Raw genomic sequence first — 22,404 nt, forward strand, 5'->3', positions numbered from 1 at the left:
CCCAGCCGGGAGGCGCGGCGGCCGTGCCGGAGGGGGTGATGCAATGGTGGTGACAGAGGAGCGGCGGGTGAGGAGCGGCGGCACGGGCACGGGCACGGGCACGGGCACGGGCACGGGCACGGGAGTGGGGATGGGCACGGGAATGGGCACGGGAATGGGAATGGGGATGGGCACGGGCACGGGAATGGGGACGGGAATGGGCACGGGCACGGGAATGGGAATGGGCACGGGCACGGGAATGGGCACGGGAATGGGAATGGGCCCCGCAGAGAGACCCCGGCGGGCGGGACAGGGGCTGGCTGCGTGGTCACTGCCGCCCCTGCGGGCGCTGCGAGCGCCGGCTGTGGAGGGTCTGTGCCGGGCGCGTTTTCTGCTTCCCCTCGAGGCGATGCACTCCAGGGCTTGCGCTCCGTGCCCGGCGGGGCTGCCTCGCCACAGGCTCCGGGCAAAGTGCCCTTCTCTGGGAAGGGCGGCGCGGGGTGTCGCGCATCCCGGGGCTCATCCCCGGCTGCGCCATGCCCGGGCCGGGCGGGGCTCGGGGAGCGCCGGCGTGCGAGGAGTTCTGTCACTGCCGGGCCTTGCTCTTACACAGCCGCAGTACATGGTCACTGCTCAGTCTCCGAGTGGTCACCTTGTCTGTCGTCTCGGGGGATCGCCTTGCAGTCTTTTATTGTAATTTCGTGCATAAATTGAAGCTTGCCGTGGCTGGGAAGGTAGGTCTGCTAGGAGTGCAGCCTCTGTTGGAGTGCCTCTCAAGGCCTGTTTCACATGGCTTCTGTGTGGATGCCTGGGTCTTATTTTCTACCTACTTTAATTTTACTTTTCTTTTTTCTTTTTTTTTTTACAGGAGGAAAAACAATTTTCAGGAGTGTAAGTGCTTTTAGACTTCATCTCGCATTCTTTCATTTGCTCATAAAAGCTTGTTCTGGTCTGTTGTGTTACTGTTGTCTCTGCAAGTCATAATGTACTTTCATGCAATGTTTGTCTTCTTAACTTAGTGTTTAACCCTGTGTTTTCATTCTCAGGCCTCTAACTTAGCAAGTCAGACTGCAGACAGTGAAAGTGATCATAGATCTGTGATGCTCAGCCAGTTGGAAAGGGAGGAAGATGCAGTAGTTTTCTGATACCTTTGCCAAGGATTATTTTCGAGCTTTGTCTCACAGCAATTTAATATTTTGGAATGGACACAGGAGCAGTACCCATTATAAGTTCCCTGCATTTCATAGGTAGAAAAAGCACACATCTTGACTTTCAAGTTCACACTGGGTCATTCTGGACTCTGGTCCTAAGTATCCTAATAGTTCATTCTCCAATTCCAATGCATCATTTTTTCCTTCACATCTCTTTGCCTGTGGTATATAATCCCTCTGGGACTGATAACTTTTATAATACCAATAAGAAAGCAAGAAAAAAAATCTTGATAAATAGTAGAATATCCAGACTTTTTTTTTTCAGTTGTTCACAATTGCATTAGTGAATTTCAAAATATAAAGACCTGTGTTCCACATTAATTCTTGGCTTGGATTCCACCAGGAAATAGGGGCAGTACTGAGGTAAATAGAGATAACTTTAGGTAGCAGTCCATGTGTTTTGCATTTCATACTCACTATATCCTCATGTCTTGTTGCACCACTACTTTTGCCACTTCTTAATGAAGATGCACTTTCATTTGAGATTCTTTTTTCAGCTTAAAACCATAATATTCCAAACATTTTAAGGAGTCTGGTTTGCTCTGGTGTATGTGCCAAGTGTCAGCTGTTATTTCAGCCTTTCTGAATGGAGGCAATCCATCAGTAAGGCTGTACTGTAAGGATTTAAGCTAAAACAACAAGTCACAATTTGTTCTACACCAAAGAAAATTCTTATTTATGTCTTTATTATTTTGTGACATTTGAAGCCTGTAAATATAAATGGCATGTTCCTACAGAAAGAGTATGTTTTAATCTTCATAAATATTTTCTAATATGCATTTATTCTGGACTTTCTTTAACACTTAAAATATTCTCTGCCCATGAAGAAGGGGAAGGCAATTTCCAAATAAAAATATGTAATTAAATTGCAGGGATTCATCAAAAAAATGTTTGATCTCCTTCAAATTACTTTTTTTTTAGTCACACTTTCAAACTGCAAGAATTCAAGTTATTAGGGATCAAATTAGGTTAAAAGCTTAAGTATTATTTTGTAATGGTTAATATATATACAAATTACTTGAACAAGTGGATATATCCACTTCTCAGTTACTTTCTCAGGGTATTCATCTGAAGCTGAAATGTGGGAATGTTGCAGCTGGCTGTCAAACAAAGCCTTAATGATAGGTGTGTTTTGGTAACCAGGTGGTTACCAAATCGACCTTCAGAGTTTGCTGGGCAGGTAAAGCTTTTTACAGGAGCAGCTTAAATAAGCACTGTGTACAGATAGCCAAGGTTATGATTAGGCTGATTATTTTGTAGAAGGAAGGCTTTGAAATGCTGCTGAGCAGCTAATGCAGCTATTATATTAGTAGGTTTTGTTTTGCTTGGATTTTTTGTTTGTTTAATTCTGGGAAAAGGGAGCCAGAGGAATGTGTACTTTCACTAACGCTCAGTTGATCTGAGCTCCATGCACTGCAGTGGATCAGGATTTGCTAGGGGGTCTCTCCAGAGAAATGAGACCTTTGCAAGTGAGGAGTTTTTAACATGGGCACAGAGCTGGGTGGGCATGGGCACAGCATGGCAGAGCAGGCTTGGGCAAGCTGCTGTGTTCTTAGTCTCAGCTATCTCCTCATCTTTAACCATCTCCTGTTATTTTTCCTGCATAGTTCTGAGAAACACAGGCAAATTTACAGCCTATTGCTGACCCAGGGATTCTTTGGAAAGCAACGTTTGTCACCAATGATCAATGTGGTTTGTAACTTCTGGAGGAAAACCATGAAGAAGATGGCTGAGCTTTGCTCTTGTGTGTCTTTCTTTGGGCTGAAGTACTCTACTACAAATGCCAAGACAAAATTCCATATTGTAGTTATGAAAATGTCATCATTCAGAATTTGTCAGGGTATCAGTGCAGGAACATTAACTAATCAGGAATCAAATGGCCTCTACCAGTTTTTTTGAGATGCTCTGAATTGTATATACATGTATTTAATTATTTTTCTTTTGCCATGACTTTGAAAAGATGTTCTGGTGTTAAATATGTAGACAGACAACACAAACAGTCATGTCTGAATTTACCTGGTGGTCTTGTCAATCTCTCTCCATTTTTATGTGAAACTGAAGCTCATTTTACTTTGAAAAGGTGTTCTAGTGTTAAATATGTAGACAGACAACACAGTGATATCTGAATTTACCTGGTGGTCTTGTCAATCTCTCTCCATTTTTATGTGAAACTGAAGCTCACTGTGTAATATCTCCACATTTACCAATTTGATATGAATAGAATGTGGATCAGTATAGTTTTTGTTTTCTTACTCTGTTCATCTAATCTTGAGCACATACACTAAAGAGTAAAACATACTACTTTTTGCCCTACAGTTCTGTTTGTTGCTGCTGTTTTGAATCTCCAAGCCAAAGAGTTGGAAGAGGATAAATTCAGTTGAGTTGTACCTAAACAGATCTTTGTGCAGTCTGGCAAAATGGCTGACAGCCCCAACTGTGATTTGAAGTCTCTGAGTCCACTTCAGCTGTTTGAAAGAGTGACTGAACAAGGAGAGAAAGTCAGAGCACTGAAAGCAGGAAAAGCACCAAAGGTATTTGCATTTCATGTTTTGAACCCGTTTTTTTTTCAGTTCAGGTATGTCTTTTGAGTGCTGAAGAATTCTATTGATCTAGGATCTGTTTTGCATTTTAATGAGAAAAATCCTTGTTAAAAACTGTTCATGTCCATTCTGTGGACTGTGGCATACCTGGAGTAAGGTATTCACTGGCAAGACTGAAGTTTTTACTTTTGAAATAAGAGCAGAGTCCTAGGCTGAGAAGTCTGCTTCATCCAGTTGGCATACCATGTGACAGGATCCAAGGCATTTATTTCTCAAGTAAATTTATGTCACTTGCATTCTTCCCTGGTTTTAGGTGGTTCATGAAAGTCTTTTTCTCCAGGCATTATTGTAGACATTGTCAAATATGTCTTCCTGTAACTGTACTGACAGTCCCTTCTTAATCTCCCTTAAATAATTTAGTAATTTGCAATTTATTTCAGGTTCCCTAAGTGTCATCACTGTTTTGGCAAGGAGAGCTCAGTTTTTAAATGGGCCTTCTTAATGTATTGCCTGTGGGAGAAAGCCTTGAAAACTGGGAGTCAAATAAAGTGTTGTTCTATTTATTGCTTGCATGAGATTTTACAATAGCTTTATATTAGAGAGGTCATAACCATAACTTCTTGTTCTAGTTTGTCTTCAAGTCTGTCAGTGAATTGTTTTAAGGTGAGCCACTAAAAGCATTGTAAAGTAAATGAGATAATAATTTATATTTTATTTATATACCTTTAGAAATTTATGGTAAAAGTGCTAAGTTTGTTATACCATGAAAAGCAAGCAAACATTTTTTTCCTAGAAATTGAAAAGTAAGACAGAGATGCTTTAAATGTCTTGGCAATGGTGATGATTTGTGTTCAAATGAATAAGTATTTGCTTTTCTTCTACACTTGACATTGATGCTGAAAACATTTAAATAAAACAGAGTTTAGGGTTTATTAATGATGCAATTCAGATCAAAGCATGGATGTGGGTTTTTGAAAGGTTGGGACATTAATGTAATTGTCTATTTTAAGTATGTTAAGGCAAACAGTTGTTTGGGTTTTTTCCTTTATTCAGGATGAAATTGATGCAGCAGTGAGGATGCTCTTGTCATTAAAACTGTCATATAAAACAACAACAGGACAAGATTATCAGGCAGGCTTGCCTCCAAAAGATCTTGTATTAATAAACAATGGCACAGCTAAAGAAGAGGATGAGGATTTAGTGGATCCCTGGAATGTGCAGACATCAAATGCTAAAGGCGTGGATTATGACAAGCTCATAGGTATAACTCTTCCTTCACTGCTACTAAGGAATTTATGTAAAGTGATCCTAATGACCACAGAAACAGCAAGGCATCATAACAAATCCAGATCAAAACATCATAGGTAACATTTAATTTATGTCTAATCTTAGCATTTCCATGTCTAAAGAATTTGCTGTAAGAGATGAAAATTTCCCAGATGGAGATTTCCTATGAAAGACTTAAATACTTTGCAAGGAACTTCTAAGTTCAAAATCCAAGTTTTAGTGTGGTTTGTTTTTTGGTGTAAGGACTGTTATTAGAAATTACACTAATGAAGACACTGTGACTGAGTATTCAGTGAGTGGAATGCAGAAGAGCATTTTGACCAGGCTGAAGGATTCTTCCTACCTGCTCCTCACATCACTTGTAGATTAGAGAGGGCAGGAATGATCCAAAACTAATGCAGAAATCTATTAAGTCTAATTACTTCTTCAGAAAGCACACTTACAGGCAGCCAAGTGCTGGCTGGAGTGAAGGAGTTGCAGCTCATTCAAAACCATGCAGTGTAATGGAAAATATTTCAGGTGGGGTTATTACAAAACTTGCAAAGTTTTGTAGTTTAAGAAACAGAGGTCTAGGTAATTTCCTTATTGGTTTTACAGTTTACTGTTTTAATAACTTGTTTGAGTCTAGCATTGAAACAAATGAGAAAACTATTTATTAATTTCTCTATTTTTCCTTTTTTGTTATTGTCAATCTTCAGTTCATATTTAGTACCTCAGTTGTACATTGCTGAGGTCTGCTTAGTAGTTTTTTTCTCACAATAGAGCATACACCCTTATGCTGCAGTAATCATATTTGCTTTTGGGACAGTTGCTTGTGTCAGCATTTTTTTAATTCTTTGTGATGTTACTGAGAGATTGTGTCAAATGTATGCACACATTGGCTGAGTCTGCAGGAGGTAACAGGAGAAAGTGGGAAAGGGAGAAGTGTGCAAAGAAAAATATAGGTGAGTGTGAGAGAAGGAAAAAAATATTTATTAGAATCTGGAAGTGGAAAAGATCTCTCATAATCTTATTACTTGAGTTACAGAGAAGTGATTTGGGTTTTTTTCTTGGAAGGAGAGGTCATGAGCATTTTAGAAAAGGAAGAATTGCACAATTGTGATGGCACAATCTCATGATCTTCCTAAAAACTACTTACTATAAATCAGTTCATGCCCTTTTTTTCCTGTAACTGTGTAAAGGAACTGTATAAGACCTTTCATCTTCCATAGAATGTGGGTTAGCCTAAAAGGTTTTTACTTCTTACACTACTCTCAGATTAGTGAATTTGATAAATGAGTCATTTTGCTTGTTCTAAGTGCTGAGTTGGAACTGTTTCAGCAAAGAATGCTAGCTTAGCCACTTCAGGATGTGAAGCAATTGCTGGTTGATATTGATAAGATTCCTTCTTTTCCTTCCCTTTTTAAAAATAACAATAAAAAGTATTGTCTGAGAACTTGTTACTTTGGCTCCTACCCTAAGGGAAATTTTTGTGCCACCTATGATCTGTAATCTGTGGTACCTGAGACAGTTGCCACTGTGCTTATGTTTAATCAAACACGGGAAAAATGAAAGCAGTGTGTGAATTGAAAGAGGTCTTCTCAAATGCTTGTCCTAGATGTGCACTTAAGTGTATGGTAGCACAACAAAACAGCCTGAAGGTGTTCTGGGAAGAAGGGTTCTGTCAGCTCAGTACTAGATATGAACATGCCTAGAAATTTAATGATTGGGAATGATTTCCAGGATTATTTGCTGCAGCACATGCCCACAGATTGAGGTGAGCTGGACTGGCCTGTCCACCTCAATTCCACAATTCCTTCTTCTACCCTTCTTTAAGGTAGGATTGGCATTTGCATTCTTCCAGCCTCCAGCTGCCCCTCCCTGTTGTCATGGCTGTTCAGAGATCATCGAGACTGGCCTGGTCACCAGAGTTACTGTATGACAAATATCAGGGTATGCATTTCTCTATGGACTTATAACAGGGCAGTGGCAAAGAGGAAAAGTACACAATGAATTTTCAGCAAATGCAAATATGCTTTTGAAAATGGCACTTCTCAAGACTTCTGCACAGTGATTTGAAAGCTGTATTTTGGTAAAAGCTAGACCAAAGATGAAAAGCACACTAGGCATTTTTTTTAAGTTTGTTTAGGAGCAGACTGTGTCTTTGTCAGAAGCTGTTTAGAAAGGCAGATTCCTTGTGAGCAGAGAGCCTAAGATGTTCTGAACATTCAAATTAGAGCAAGTAGGTAGGCAAAAATGATCAATTTTTTTAACAGAAAAGGTGAACATGAGCAAAGAAAAGGGAGTTGTGCAACCTGTGAATGTTTTATAAAGATGTTTAGGCATTTCCAGTGAAGTGTTCTATATCCCAGAGAGCTTTTCTAATCACTTTCTATGACAGTACTCTAATATTTCTAGGGTAGCTAGTCCCACTTAATCTGGGGCATTTTCATGTTTTTTGTTGCTGTCAGTTTAGCCTCTTACCAGTTGCTGTTGATGTGCTGAATCATCTTCATGCTCATTTGATCTCTTTTTAGCATTTATTCAGATTATCATTTGCTATTTTTTGATGCATTTTGCATTTTATCAGTGCAATGTTGAATAACTCCAGTATTGAATAGAACAGAATAGTAGCAAGCAGTAGATTCTTACATAGATTTTTTTGAAACAAATTTAAATCATAGAGCATTGGCTTGATTATTAGGATACCAGAATTACTGGGAATAGGGAAAATACTGCTATTTTACTCTATCACAGGCTTTCCTAAACCACCAAGGCATAAGTAGAGCATTATGCATTTCCTTTTCAAGCCTCTTGAGGGGAGCAGTGTCTGTAATCAAATACATATTAAAGAAGATTAAGTTCACAGAAGAGTATTTGGGGTGGATGATGTTGTTTGAGTGAAAGCAGAAGATGTTGTCTGGCAGCAGAAAATTCAGACATCAAAAGAGGAACATTCAGATCCTCTTAGGCATTTTTATTGTATGGCTTAGGCCAAGTTGGTGGTCTGAATGTGTTTCTTTAGCATGTTTTTTTGCTTGGAATATCAATGCTTCTGCTGTAAGGAGACTGCAATTATAGTAATTTGTGGATGGAGAAATACTGCATGTTGTGAGTGAGTTGAGCCTCCTAGCATAGAGATAATTGGATGTGACTGCTGGGTTTTCAGGCAAGAATCAGGAAAATTGACTTGAACTTTTTTACTTGAAGATGTATTTTTTAATCTAGCCTGCATTGGTACGTTCTTGGTATTCCACAATCTGGTTGTAGCTATGCTATTCTTATTTTAATTTTTTTTTAACATTTTATGATTATAGTTCGGTTTGGCAGCAGTAAAATTGACACAGATCTGATTAATCGAATAGAAAGAGCTATTGGGCAAAAACCTCACCATTTTCTACGCAGAGGAATCTTTTTTTCCCACAGGTGAGTTTTTCTTTTATTAAATTTCAAAAGGTCCTGTTGGGCAGACTTTCTGCAAGAATTCTTGGGAGAAGCAAAAACCATGTGCTTTTATGCCAAGGCAAACCAACTGTGCCATTTGAAATTAGCAACTATTGCAGATTTCCCCTGGCAACACTTGAAACTCCAGATTGTGTGGGTTTCTGATGTGTCCTCAGGAACCCCAAACTGAAGAAATGTGCTCAGAATGCAGCCTCATTTTGACTCTGTCAGCAGCTAGAGGCAGTGGCCTGGCAGAATCTCCAGGTGCCACTGTTGGTTTCAGCAGGACTCCATGCATCTCTTTGTGGTACAGAAAAGGCTCAGGGAATAATCTTAAGCATGAGCCTGCCAGTGACCTTCACAGTTAATTGTTAGCACACAGACAGCTTTTGGGCTGTGGCACCAGCAGGTTTTACAGAAGGGCCTGAGCATGACCTCCACCAGAGGTCAGCTAAGCTGCTTGGTTGAACCTGTTTGAGAAGTGGTCCCTGGCTGTTTCACTAGGCTCTAGAGATTATTATCCAGTAAAGCAATTTTAAAAGTTGCACAATCTCAACATTAAATTTTCACTTTTGATTTCATTTTCTTTGAGTTTTTTCCCCCCCATGAAGACTGAAGTTGACCATGCTTTTCATAAATTAAAAAATGAGTAAACAAGAACTTTTTTATTTCTAGGAGACTTAACATACTGTAATTTTTTATAAATACTTTTGGCTTTAAAAACAGTCAGATTTTTACTGTGTATATTTCTTACTAAAGAGTTGTATCTTGTTTTCTCTATTTTTTTCTCTAGAGATATGGACCAAATACTTGATGCTTATGAAAATAAGAAGCCCTTTTACCTTTATACAGGCAGAGGGCCATCCTCTCAGGCAATGCACGTTGGTCATCTCATCCCATTTTTGTTCACAAAGTAAGCTGTTTCTACCAGTTGTATTAATCAAAGTACTTTTTTCCAAAGGAGCATTGAACATAGCTTGTGAAACTGCCAAAATGATACATTGCAAGGGGTTCTGATTTTGTGAAGTGAGTATTAATGAACTTAATTCAGTCTTACCTTTTCACTGAAATGATCACAATCCCTGCATCACCATAAAGCCCTCCCTTAGCCTTGTGGCACTCCTTAGAATTTCTGCTGTTCCTAAAAGCCAGTTCCTTACAAGACTCAGTAACGTTACTCTGTAAGGTGCTGCCTGCAGCAGCAGGACACAGAGACATGGGCTCAGAAAGGTAAAACCTTTGAATTCTGGTTCCTTTGCAAGTGGCGACTTCTGTCATGTGTAGAGGAAACAGTAAGTCTTTTTTCTTTTTTCTTTTTTTAAGTTGTCATTATCATCTGTATAAAACATCTGTTCACATAAATATAACTGCATATACATGCAAAGAAAAGAGCAGACCTCTCCATATACTGTTTAAATATATAAGAATATTTTAGCTGCATGATTTGCATCTTCATTTTAACTTAATTTGGGATACAACATGTCTGCTTCTCTTAGGTGGCTTCAAGAAGTATTTGATGTTCCCTTGGTAATACAGTTAACTGATGATGAGAAATACCTTTGGAAGGACATGACAATTGAGAAGGCATATGAATATGCTAGAGAAAATGCAAAAGACATCATTGCATGTGGTTTTGACGTCAATAAAACCTTTATATTTTCAGATTTAGACTATTTAGGGTAAGTATGAATTTCTTTCAAGCATTGTAGTGAAAAAAGTGTCTGTATTTTCTCTGCATTTTCTCTCTAATTTTGACTACACTAATAAGCGTGTCTAAATTTGAAAGCCTCAGAACAAGTTTTGTAATACTTGAAATGGAAATATATTATTTTTTCTGCTGTCTAACATTTTATATATATTATTGTCATTCTCCTGTATAACATATGAACAAATACTTGTGTGTGCAATGTGCAAATGATAAAAAATATATTAAACCAGCTGAAATGTAAAAATACCTAAACTGATTTCCTGATTGCTTTGCTTAAGATGGTGTCAAAATCTCTCAGATGCGTTTACACTTTATTGGCTTTAACAGAAGGCATTGCAGCAATGTTGTTTTGGTCAGTTATTTTAATAATACAGCATTGAATGAAGTTTAAAGAAGAATGTTTGTAGTAATTATTGGGAGAAGGGAAAAATAAATTAAACTTTCAAGGCATAAAATTCCTGTTTGTAAATGATTCTCTAATTATCATCTCAATGGGCCACAAAAAGTCTGAAACTGTGATTTAATCCTGCAGATTTTTTTATGTTCTCAGCTTTTGCAGTCAGAGCTTGTACATACACTGTCCTCCTCTTCTCATTTGATTTTTCCACTTTTTTTTTTTCTCACAGGACAAGTGCCGGATTCTACAAAAACATTGTCAAAGTTCAGAAGCATGTCACATTTAACCAAGTGAAAGGAATCTTTGGCTTTTCAGACAGTGATTGCATTGGTAGGAAATCGTACTAGTTACAAGAAACAGTGCTTGCTTTCACTTTCAATTGAGCTATTTTAAGTAATAGTTTAAAGAGATTAGTGTGCCAGTCATGAAACAGGCAGAAAAAGCAGGAGGATTATGTTTCTAGGCAGGTTCTGAAGTTGTTGTTGTTCCTTCAGAACATACTTTACAATGAAATTTCTAGCATAACTTCTACCTTTTTGACTTTAGTAAGAGCAAAGTACAAAACACAAATGTTAAGGAGTCCAAAACAGAGAATGACTTTTTCTTTTCTTTTTTATTCTTTTGTTACAGTGATTGGAGCTCTAGGCAGTCTTACCTCCTAGAAATTTCTCTGCCAAATTTGTAAAGAAGCCTTTGAGAAGAAGTTGCATTAATACACATAGGCATTTACATATATGAAAAAAAAAAAGTGCTGAACACCCTAATTATCAAGGTGCTGGGTGACTCAAGTCTCCATTTACTTCACTGCAATTGCAGGTTTCTGTCACACGGCCAAGATAAACGATTTTGTGTAAAAATGATATTAAATCCTGGATGTTTCTGAGCATTCTTCATCCAGTACTTATGCCACTTACAACTTTCAGCCTTCACTGTAACCAAGGAACAGATATTTTAGCAGTGCTCTGATAAAAGATGGTATTGTGATTATGAATTCATCACATGTGTGTAAAAGTCCACCACTTGCTGTCTGTTCTGATAGGATTTTGATCAGTTCCAGGTTGGCCATGCTGGGATTAAGCCCTGTATAAAAAAGAAAACTGGGCATATCTGAGATGCTCCATGAGTGCAGAGTGATTATAGCAGTGATTTAAGATCTTAGAGGGAAGCTTATGTAACTACTGTAGCAATTCTCTCACAAAGTGAAAAAAACTTAAAAGCTTAGTCAATTCTGTTTCTGGAAAGGGCAGATAGTTCAATGATCAAGAGGGTATGCAGTGATGAACTTTTGCTGAAGTCAGTGTGGTCACAGCTTGCCTTTTGTCATTAGTTCCTGTGTCAGTTGAAGGTTTGTTGACATTGCAGAAGGTAAAGGTGAAAAGGTTTCCTCAGATAAGGCAGCAAAGCTTGATAAAGATAGAGCTTGATCTTCAACTAAGCATTTGGCTGATTCACTTGTGCATTTTATGTCCTGCAAAAAATTCTCTCTATTTATCACTGCTTCTGTTGATTGCTTGGCTTTTCCAAACGTGTTTTTTTAGGTAAGATCAGCTTTCCTGCTATCCAAGCTGCTCCATCCTTCAGTTCATCATTTCCACAGATATTCAATGGCAAGGAGAATATTCAGTGTCTTATCCCATGTGCTATTGACCAGGTAAGAAAATCATATTGCTTAGCTTGGTTTTCATGGATTTGGTTTTATATTGTACCATTCAGGCTTCATGGTGGTGTCTCGAGGCATCTGTAAAACATTCCTGCAAGCACCTTTCTGGGGTAGAAACTGAAAGACCTGAAAAATGAAAAGATGAAGGCTTAACCCAACAATCATGTATTCATCCAGTCTTGGATCTCTCTTGATATCAACTCCATTCACACTGAGCTGACATCTAGGAAAGCAAAGGCTGTAACATCTATGCAAAAGCACACGGACATGGGGGTAGAAAGAAACTTTTGGCCATCTCCATGGTAACTTGGACGAGATGGAATGAGCTCAACTTGCAGCACAATAGATTTCTCTTGAACCATGGGGGAAAACCCTCTCTCAGTAAGAATAAAGAAGCACTGAAATAGTTTGCCAGAAAGGCTGCAGAACCTTAACAATTCAGATTTACAGAGAGAGCTGGAAGAACATCAGATACAAATGAGAGTAATAGGGTCTTTACTTTAAGTAAGTAGTATTTCTAGGAATCACACCGTTCGCTGTCTGAACCTTTAGCTATTTTAGCTACAGGGACAGACACTGTGATGTAATCATATTAATCAGCCACAATATATGAAGTGAAATTTCACTTTAGTTTAAGTCACATCATCAACACAGCACTTCCAGCTTGCTTGCTGATTTAGTTCAGATTCTCTGCTGGTTGTTAAAATGCTTTGGGAGAAAAATTTAATCTTAGCCTGCATCCATCTCCAGGCATATTAAGCATAGTTTTAGCAACCATTTGAATTAATATAAAACTTTGTAAATATGCCTATTACTTAAGGGAATGAGAGTGTACAGCACTATGGAAAAGGAAATTAAAAAATGGATTTTGTTTGTTGGTGTTCTGGATGAATTGGATTGCAAGGAGGTTCTGGAATATTCAGTGGTTTGTTTTTTCAGTTTTTGTTTTTTGACATCACTTCTTACGGCATGAATGAGTCAGCATCAATCAGAATTGATTTCAAATCACATTTTTCAACTTTATTCTGTGCTTTTATTGGTTGTTTTAGGATCCTTATTTTAGAATGACCCGTGATGTAGCACCAAGAATTGGACAGCCTAAACCAGCCTTACTCCACTCAGTCTTCTTCCCAGCCCTACAAGGAGCACAGACCAAAATGAGTGCTAGTGACCCAAACTCCTCCATCTTCCTCACTGATACACCCAAGCAAATCAAGACAAAGGTAAGGACCTGCAAAACCTGATATAATGAAGCTTTGCAACAAAAAGGAGAGGTCATAGAATCATAGAGTTACTTGGGTCAGGAAAGACCCTTAAGGTCATGGAGCTCAACCATAAACCTATCCCTGTCAAGTTCTCCCATGTCACTGAGCCATGTCTGTAGGTACCATCTTGGCAGAATAGTCTCCAGCTTCATCAGAAAGTGCTGCAGAGGTTGGCCCACAGCTCCTGCCTGGCACTCCTTTGAGATCCCCCTCAGCTGTCTGGCACCACCTTCAGAGGTCCCTCTGGTTACAATGACAGTTTTGAGTGTTTTCCTTGAACATGTGTGAATCGGGTTCTCCATACGTTTCATGGCAAAGCATCTTCAGAAACTGACTGAGTTATGCACATTTAGCTAGATTATCAAATATGATCTTTTGCCTTACCAGCTAGTCTGACAGTACAAATATTAGCTGGGATAGTGTACAAAACATGTTTGTTTTTCTGATACCTGCAGAGCAGTGATATAAGAGCTGGGGAGGCTCATGCTCTTAAAATAAATATTACATTGCCATAGTTTTGAAATCTGACAGGCCATGATGTAAACCTCATACACAGCTTGTTCTCTTGACTGCCCCACCTTGTTGGGAGCACATGCGTGGTGTTAGTTACAGCACAGGTCAGACCTTTCCTGCTGCTTGAGAATCTATTGCTGCCAATTCACAAAAAAAGCTGCTCACTCCAATTTACAAATAAACATTATACTGAATTTCAACTCAGAAAGGGTATTTGGTATTTCCTTCTGAGTGTGTTCCTAAGTTCAAAGGATGATTGCTCTTATCTCATGTCAGATGATTTAGTTTTGCAAAAGTTCACCTGTGTTGTGGTATTTAAAGAAAAAGAAAATCTGTCCTTGGGAAGGAATTTATAGGCGTGAAACCAGACATTAAATAACTGTCAAAACAAGAAAATATGTTAATGTTTCTATGGGGCAGGCTTGGATTAATTCTCCTATGGTGAGACTCTTCAACAGCCACCCCATAACGCTTCATTCTCTTTTGTAGAAACTGATTAAGCAGTGCTGTTTTGAAAAATTGGAATTCTTCATGTGTTTGGATTATAATAATTCCAGTTAACTTGCACAGTTACAGAGTTGCTTTACAAAAAAAAAAAACTGTAATTTCAGAATAGAGAATCCATGGTTAATGGTAATATTGGTAACATTCTTCCATGGTTTTTTGCTGGCAAGTAACTTGTGATTTGTAATGAGATCCACGTTCATAAATCCTAATTCTAATGTCTGTAAACTACTTGAAAAAATAAAAAAATAATTCTAGTACTTGGAATATAAAAGACATAAAGAAGAATCTGAACACGACATAAAGTGTGGAGTAATCGAGGACAAGCTGAGATTTATTGCAGCTTCTGAAGCCCATCAGAAACAAGTCTTTATGGAAATACAGCTTTAGTGAAAGACCAAATAGTGTTATAGCAAATAAATAAAAATATATATTGGGAAAGGTAACTTCTGGTCATGAATGAAGGTTAGAAAGAGAATGCTGTGCTGGACAAAAAAAATTACTGCTTACAGCATTTTTCAGATTATTGGTACATTGCTAGTTGATGAGGTTCAAAACTTACAGGTAATGGAAGATAAAAAATTCCCATGTATTGGGAATGGCTAAGAGGATTCAGGGTAATCAGGCAGCATTTTAATAAACTATTCTTACTGTACCTATCAGCAAATTACAGCTCAGTTACTTGTTTGTTTTCCTATAAAGTGTTATTTAGATTTTATGTCTAGAGACATATTGAGGGATTCAGAGAAATTCAAGGGAAAAAGATCAGTGCATCACTACGGATGGGTCACTGAAACCCTCAGTTAATGAGCAGATGCCAGAATATGTAAAAAAATGAATTTGAGATTAGGAAAGGAATCATTTTGTGTTTCAACCAAAAAATGCTTTCACCTGGCATGTTGTATTTAATCATTCCCTGTTTAGGAAGAACACAAACTGTAGAGATAAAGGGCATTGAGAAAATTTCATACAGGCTTGCAAAATCTAGGAATGAGGAAGGTCAGTGCAGAAGAGTATGTAAAAACTTTATTTTACAGATGCTGAGACAGCTATTCAGGCTGCCCTACAATATGAGAATAGATGTGTGTGGCAGATGGCAGTTCATTGCATTAAAATATTCATCAGTGCCTGATTTCTGATTTACTTTGTTGCCACAAGACTTCATCTGTAACTTGGTGGTTTGAGAGATTCAAAAAAGCACTAGACAGTCTATAGAGATAATAGGAATGTTCATAAATTGTAAATACATAACAGCTCCTAGATACCAGAACTAAAAAAAATCCATACTTCATATGCAAATGTGTCTCTTGGCAGGTTGATTATGGTATCTTAAAAGATACAGGAGCTAAGTGAAAGCTCAGCATATGGTTAAGAAATATTTTTTTTCCTCCACTTAGCAATTTATTTTCTTTTAAATTTGTGGGAAGATTAGCATCCTCAGAGAGTTCTACATATGTATAAATGCTCAAAATAGGCCAGTGGCTTCTGAATTTATTGGGAATGGGATTAGCAATGACATCTGTTCAATAGTGCTGTTCATCTGCCTATAGGAAACTATGCTTAAAAAGAGGGAGGCTGTCAGCAAATATTCCATTTCTAGACTGAACAATTGGGCATTGGTCTGATTTTAAGCATTCTAGACAGACTTGTGATGTTTAACTTTGCTTTCTCTTGTTTTTCTTTTCCCCAAAAAGGGATAAGGTTATCTCTAGGATTTCTGCAGGATTTTCCATGCTATCTTCATCTCTTCCAAAATTAATATCTTGATAAAGTAAATATCTTAATTTTTGTTACATTAAGTGCATTTTCTGTAAGCACATATTCTATCCAACAGCTTCAGCAGAAGGGATTTAAAACTTTTTTGACTGAGTCTTGGGCAGATTATTTTTAGTTTTCACTTATGCTGATTTTGCAGTCTGCAAAATAAGTGAAAATCTTTTATGCTGGTTATGCAGTCTGAGGAGGTGTCAATAGCCATTTTTCCTTGCTGGGTTCTAATGACCTCCTTTTTTCATCCTAAGGCTCTGCTTTAACTTGTCCCACTCATTCCTCAGCTAATCCTTAGTAAAGAATTTGGAGGATCATGACACATTTCTGTTGGCAGCAAACTAATCCTGCCTGTGGTGGGAATTAAGCCCGAGCTGCTGGTGTTGTTTCAGATTAACAAGCACGCCTTCTCGGGAGGCAGGGACACCATTGAGGAGCACAGGAAGTACGGAGGCAACTGTGACGTTGATGTGTCCTTTATGTACCTGACTTTCTTCCTGGAGGATGATGACAGGCTGGAGCAGCTGAAGCAGGTGAGTAACCAAACTGCACACAGGGTTATTCATTCCCTGCTCTGAGGATAAAGCTGTGCCTCAGCCCTCAACAGAGCTGTAGCTCAGTCCTCCTGAGGACCTTCTCCAGGAAGGTGGTTTTGGTGTTTTTCTCATGTTCTCCATCCCTTTCAAGTTTCAGTATTAGTATCTCAGGTTTTGTTTCTTTGCAGTGTTTTTTCTCACAGGCCAATCTGTCTCCTTTAAAATAAAAAATCCCCAGTGTTTTCACAGGAATCTCCAACACTCTGTAGGACTGTATCTTCCCCATCTTTCAGATGAGGTCACCTTGGCATTAGTGTTGTTTTAATTGTATAATACACTCTGCCTGTTCCTTATTGTAAAGTACCTAAACATTCTGCAAAACTACAGAAGCTCATGTCTAAAGCTTGCTGGTTTTTGGTTTTTTATCATCATCTGAGGAATTGATTCACTGATCCCAGGTGAAAACTGCTTCATATATGTTGCTTTTTCTTTAAGCCTATCTGGCAGACTTCTGTCCCCAGGGCTGGTGGTAGCAAGCCACTTCCCTTTCTTTCATCACCAATACTAGGTGATGTGTTTTCTCTGGAAGGCAGGAGCTTCAGTAGAAAACACCCATGTCATGTTGGTTTATCAGCTTTCTCCTGCTGGGAACAGCTGCAGGAAAATCAAGAGCTGCAGATTCTTCTCCAGCCCTCTACTCCTTCCCACACAAGAGCAGGGTTGGATAGCTACTCTTTTCTGTGCTGTTGTAAATTCCTTATGGAAACCTGAAGCACATTTGACTTAAAAAGATTTTTTTCATTGATCTCCAACCACTGCAAGAGTGTCAGCCTAAGTGTGCTGCAGAACTCACAGCTTGCAGCTCACTGCAGTGGTGCCTCAGAAACTGGGTAGAAAACATGAACTCACCCCCTGCAGCAGCATCAGTGCAGCTGCTTCACCTGTAGCACCAGAGGACACTTCCAGAGAAAGTAGCATTGGTGTTTTTATTACAAACTAACAAGCAAAAAATAACACAATTCACAGAATTATTAGATTGCAAGAGACCTTGAAGATCATCGAGTCCAACCCAGCCCTAACACTTCAACTAAACCATGGCACTGAGTGCCACATCCAGTCTTTTCTTAAACACATCCAGGGATGGTGACTCCACCACCTCCCCAGGCAGACCATTCCAGAACTTCATCACCCTTCCTGTAAAAATCTTCTCCCTAATATCCAACCTCTATTTCCCTTGATGCAGCTTGAGACTGTCCTCTCATTCTGTCAGTTGCTGCCTGGTGAAAGAGACCAACCCCACCTGACTACAACCACCTTTCAGGAAGTTGCAGAGAGTGATAAGGTCACCTCTGAGTCTCCTTTTCTCCAGGCTAAAAAACCCCATACAGACCTCAAACACACAGACCTCAAACCACACCACTGAAATTGCAATGCCATTTGCTCTTGTTAATGTACTTTACTCTTGCTGAGTGAACATCAGCAGCATTTACACCTTGAACAGGTGTTATAAATGGCTTGATGATGAGGGGAGGTAATTGTTTATTGTCATTTCAAATATAGCTGAACTGTGCCAGCCATGGTTGCTAAATGTGGCTGGACCAATAAACTGTTGGCCTGTGCTTCTAAGCTAAAGCATTTCAGTATTGAGCAGTGGAATGGATTACCAACTGTGAATATGACTACAGTGTGAACATAGATTCTGAGTGTCTTTGCTATAAAAAGGATATTTTAATCACATCTAGTCTCTTACCAAATGCAATGAGAGAAAAATATGAGAATTTGTACCTGTTATGGAAAAAAAAAAGGCTTAGACTGTTTATTTGAACTGGGATTCTGGGGAGGAAAATCGCAATTTCCTGCAAGTAATTACAGGATTTCCTAGTTAAACTAGTGAATGTAGTTTATTCAGTCCTTATAATAACTTGTCACATACGAAGTTTGCCAACTTTCTTAATGTTTTAACAGGCAACAAGCAACTCTGCAAGTTGCATTTTCAGAGTGATACCAGATAATCTTCTAAGGCGTGTACTTACTTTTAAGTAATCCAAATCTGTATTTTAAAGGAATACTGATCATTGAGTCTTTTTGTGAATGGCAGTGTGTTCAGCAACCAACACTTTCTTGACAGGCCTACACCAGTGGGGAATTGCTCACAGGGGAACTGAAGAAGGTACTTATTGAAACAATGCAGCCCTTGGTAGCAGCTCATCAAGAGAGAAGGAAGCAGGTCACAGATGAAATTGTGAAGCAGTTCATGACTCCAAGGAAGCTGGCTTTTGAATTTTGAAGAAATGTATATGTAACTTAGCACTTCATAGTCCACAGCCAAGTAATTGTTGTCTCCTGTTGTGTGTCATCACTCCCTAGTTATGTACAGCCTGTAATCGGTGCTTTATAAATAATGAGTAAATTATCATGAACAGCAGAGTACAGAAAAGGTTTAAAATAGGACTTGTATCTATTTAAAATCAGAATATGCAAGACAGAACTGATCAGTCTTGCAGAAAAGCATGTATGTCGGCCCAACATTGTATTTTAATGTATTTCATGTTGAAAATAGAAATAAAATTTCCATTTGATGATAAAGGCTAACTTGGAAATTGTTTTAAATATGTTGGTAAGAGGTCATATCTCAAAGTAATAAATAGTAGTTCCATTTTCTTTTGTACTATGTACCTTGGTTTACTAGATTGTATGTCTTCTTGAGCTGCTGAGAACATGCTGCACACAAAGAAGTAGTGAATGTTACAAAGTGGGATCAGTACAGAAAGAATGGACATCTGTGAGTCGTACACTGGAGAAAGAATATCCGACTTGTCTTGCTGTCACCTCCCTCTGACACTGGGCAAGTTGCAAAAATCTCACTGTACTTTTCATCTGGAGCTTTTTACCTGATCCAAGTGCCTCTGGAAGGAGGAGGTCATCAAGAAGTGGTCAGGTCCTTGATATTCTCAGATGGAAGATAGTATAGAAATGCAAATATTAGTTTCTAGGTATAAATAACAAGTGTTAAATCATGATGTGAAAATTGAAGTCACACTGGACACAGGGATACTTCTAATACTGTCTGTTCTCTTTCACTGCACCAGGAGATTTAAACTAGGGATATTTATTTTAGGATGTATTCCAGTGAGAAAATATACTTTGTTAAAATACCTCATGTAATGTTTAATTATCTCCTTTCTTCAAAAGAATTTCAATGTCTTTGCTATGATTCCTGGAAGAAAAATCCAAATTATTAGCTATTTGTTTTGATCTGAACAGTGCTGAGAGCAAACTGTTAGATCTTGTATAGAATAGAAAATTGCTAGCCCAGATACAGTCTTAGCAAGGATGGTTTTATTTGATGTAGATAACACAGGTGGGTTAACCTGATTGTTTGTTCAAGGAGCCAAGGAAAAGGCAGGAGTGCAAGGCAAACTTAGGCATATTACATGAGTTTCAAACCTGTGCTGGAAATAGCAAGGCTTAGCTTTTGTCTTTTTCTTTCTAATCTAATGCCATTGACTTCAGTGAATTAGTGAAAATGTTTCCCGGAGACTGTCTCCATAACCCACAGGCAAAGCATCTCAGCGCCAGCAAGGGCTTAACAATGAGTAGAAAAACTTTTCTTTTTTTTTTTCTAGAAGTAGTGGAGCAATACTTAGGGGGGAAAAGCAGTTTCTTAAATCCAGTAATAAATAAGCTAAGTCTTAATTTGACTTACTTTGGACTTTAATGATGACCTTCCTGTTCTTGCAGTCTACTCTTCATCATCTTTAAGCCATACATAAAAGATAAGCCTTAAATTGACTTTAGTGCTAAAGCTGCTAAAGTGCTTTTACAGACTTATAATGCAAATATAGTGTTTAAAATATATTTAGATTTGTTCTGCTAGATTTATTTCATTAGCTGAGAATTTATTTTGTTATTCAGAAAAGGGAAATATGCTGTAGGAGAAACAGTGCTGTGTTCTAATCTAGATAGATAAGCAGATGGATTGTTTTATAACAACAACTGAAAGATGTTTTGAAAGTTCTAGACAGGAGAGTGATAGGAAAACTATTTAGTATTTGTTTGCTAAACAAGCACTGTTTTCAAGTCCTCTGAGGAATTCATACCAACATGCTTCTGAGATGGTACAGTTTCTCAGAGGAGTCTTGATGAATTCCTGTCTCTTGTAATTATGGTTTATGTCCCAAGGGTCCTTTTAAAGGTCAAGACAAAGCAGTTTTCAAAAACATACTGAAGTATTACCAGATGTTGTTCAATACATTTTCCTCAATTTGCTCATTTTGTCCATCTCAATGTAATAAAAATGTAGATAAAAGTCTGTATCAAACTTCTGTTTCACTTTTTTTTTTTAAGCCTTAAATTACCATTATTCTGGTTTTGACCTCTCTTCCTACCTCTTTAGGTGTTGATTTGTCACCTAATGTAGCTGGTCCTTGTTTTGAGTTGTTGGAATAGAGTGGTGAGATCCCCCTTGCAGGCAGACTTCAGACTGCCCCCAGACTGAGCTGGGGGAGGGTCAGTGGTGCAGAGATGGCCTGGTCCCAGGCCAGGCTGGATGCTCATGTCCCTGTGCACAGCAGCCAGCTCTGGGATGGGGAAGGCCAGTGAGACCTGCTTACAGTGACACCCCAGTGGGTTTGGTGTAAATTGGTGCTTAAGTGGAAACATGGTGCTCACAATTTCTGTGCAAAAGCACAGATTCTGAATAGCTTCCAGTGGGAACCCTGGATGGTTCAAGATGCCCTGGATGGTTCAAGATCCTGGCAGGGGCTCAGAGACCCTGGCAGGAAGCCAAAGACACTTGGGAATTTGATTTTAACCCACGGAGCAAATTACCAACTTTATATGAAGAATTACAAGTCACAAAAGTTTAAGTAGCATGATAGTAGTTGTCACAGAGTGAAAAGTGGAATTGTGAAGATTTTTACAATAGGGGTCCAGAAGGCAAGATGGAGGGATTTGGGCGTTGTCCTGTTCTTCCTTCTTCTTCCTAGCCCCCATCTTCTTGGTGATGTTAGCCATTTGAAGATTTTTACAATAGGGGTCCAGGAGGCAAGATGGAGGGATTTGTGCGTTGTCCTGTTCTTCTTCCTTCTTCTTCCTAGCCCCCATCTTCTTGGTGATGTTAGCCCTTTGGGATTGGTGTAAAGTAGAAAGACACTGTCTAACATAGATGATAGGTATTAGAAAATAACTGTAACTAAAGTACATGTAGTTTTTAGTATAAAGAGATAGCACTGCCTCAGGGCAGTGCGGTGTGCCTCGGACTGACCTGCTGAACAGACTTCAGCAGGCCAGACAGAAAATGTTTTAAACAACAAATAATAAACAACCTTGAGAACACAAGCCACAGACTTCTGACTCCTTCTTTGACAGCTGGGTTGGGGAAAAGAGACTTTTAATACATCTCAGGGTCATCTTGATCAGAGAAGATTCTGAGAGCTTCCCACAGAGCTTCCACAATCACCAAGAGGAAAGCTGAAACCTGCCTGGATATTCATGAGCATTGTCAGAGCAAACAGGAACTGTCAACAACATGGAACCGAATCATGAGTGTGACTTCTAAGAGTTTTTTTCCCTCAAGGCCACCAGCTTTGTTGCTGAAAGAAATTATCTATAT

The 22,404-nt window shown here is 38.8% G+C and overlaps 1 protein-coding gene across 2 annotated transcripts; it reads left to right on the plus strand.

The window, feature by feature from the left end:
• The first annotated feature begins 6 nt into the window (after positions 1-6).
• On the plus strand, positions 7-21,111 carry WARS1 (tryptophanyl-tRNA synthetase 1). Of its 2 annotated transcripts, none has more exons than XM_039712582.1 (12): positions 7-67; positions 848-870; positions 3,507-3,721; positions 4,784-4,991; positions 8,314-8,422; positions 9,234-9,353; positions 9,937-10,119; positions 10,775-10,875; positions 12,084-12,196; positions 13,255-13,428; positions 16,647-16,787; positions 18,919-21,111. In XM_039712582.1, exons 3-12 carry the CDS (start codon positions 3,608-3,610, stop codon positions 19,075-19,077), a joined length of 1,422 nt encoding a protein of 473 aa, XP_039568516.1. In that variant the 5' UTR covers positions 7-67; positions 848-870; positions 3,507-3,607; the 3' UTR covers positions 19,078-21,111. The 2 variants fall into 2 exon arrangements, with proteins under 2 accessions (XP_039568516.1, XP_039568517.1); XM_039712583.1 differs by lacking the exon at positions 7-67 and adding an exon at positions 290-713.
• The last annotated feature ends 1,293 nt before the right edge of the window (positions 21,112-22,404 follow it).

This window comes from Passer montanus, unplaced genomic scaffold (assembly GCF_014805655.1).
Source record: "Passer montanus isolate IOZ18808 unplaced genomic scaffold, ASM1480565v1 scaffold27, whole genome shotgun sequence".
NCBI classification, from domain to species: domain Eukaryota; kingdom Metazoa; phylum Chordata; class Aves; order Passeriformes; family Passeridae; genus Passer; species Passer montanus.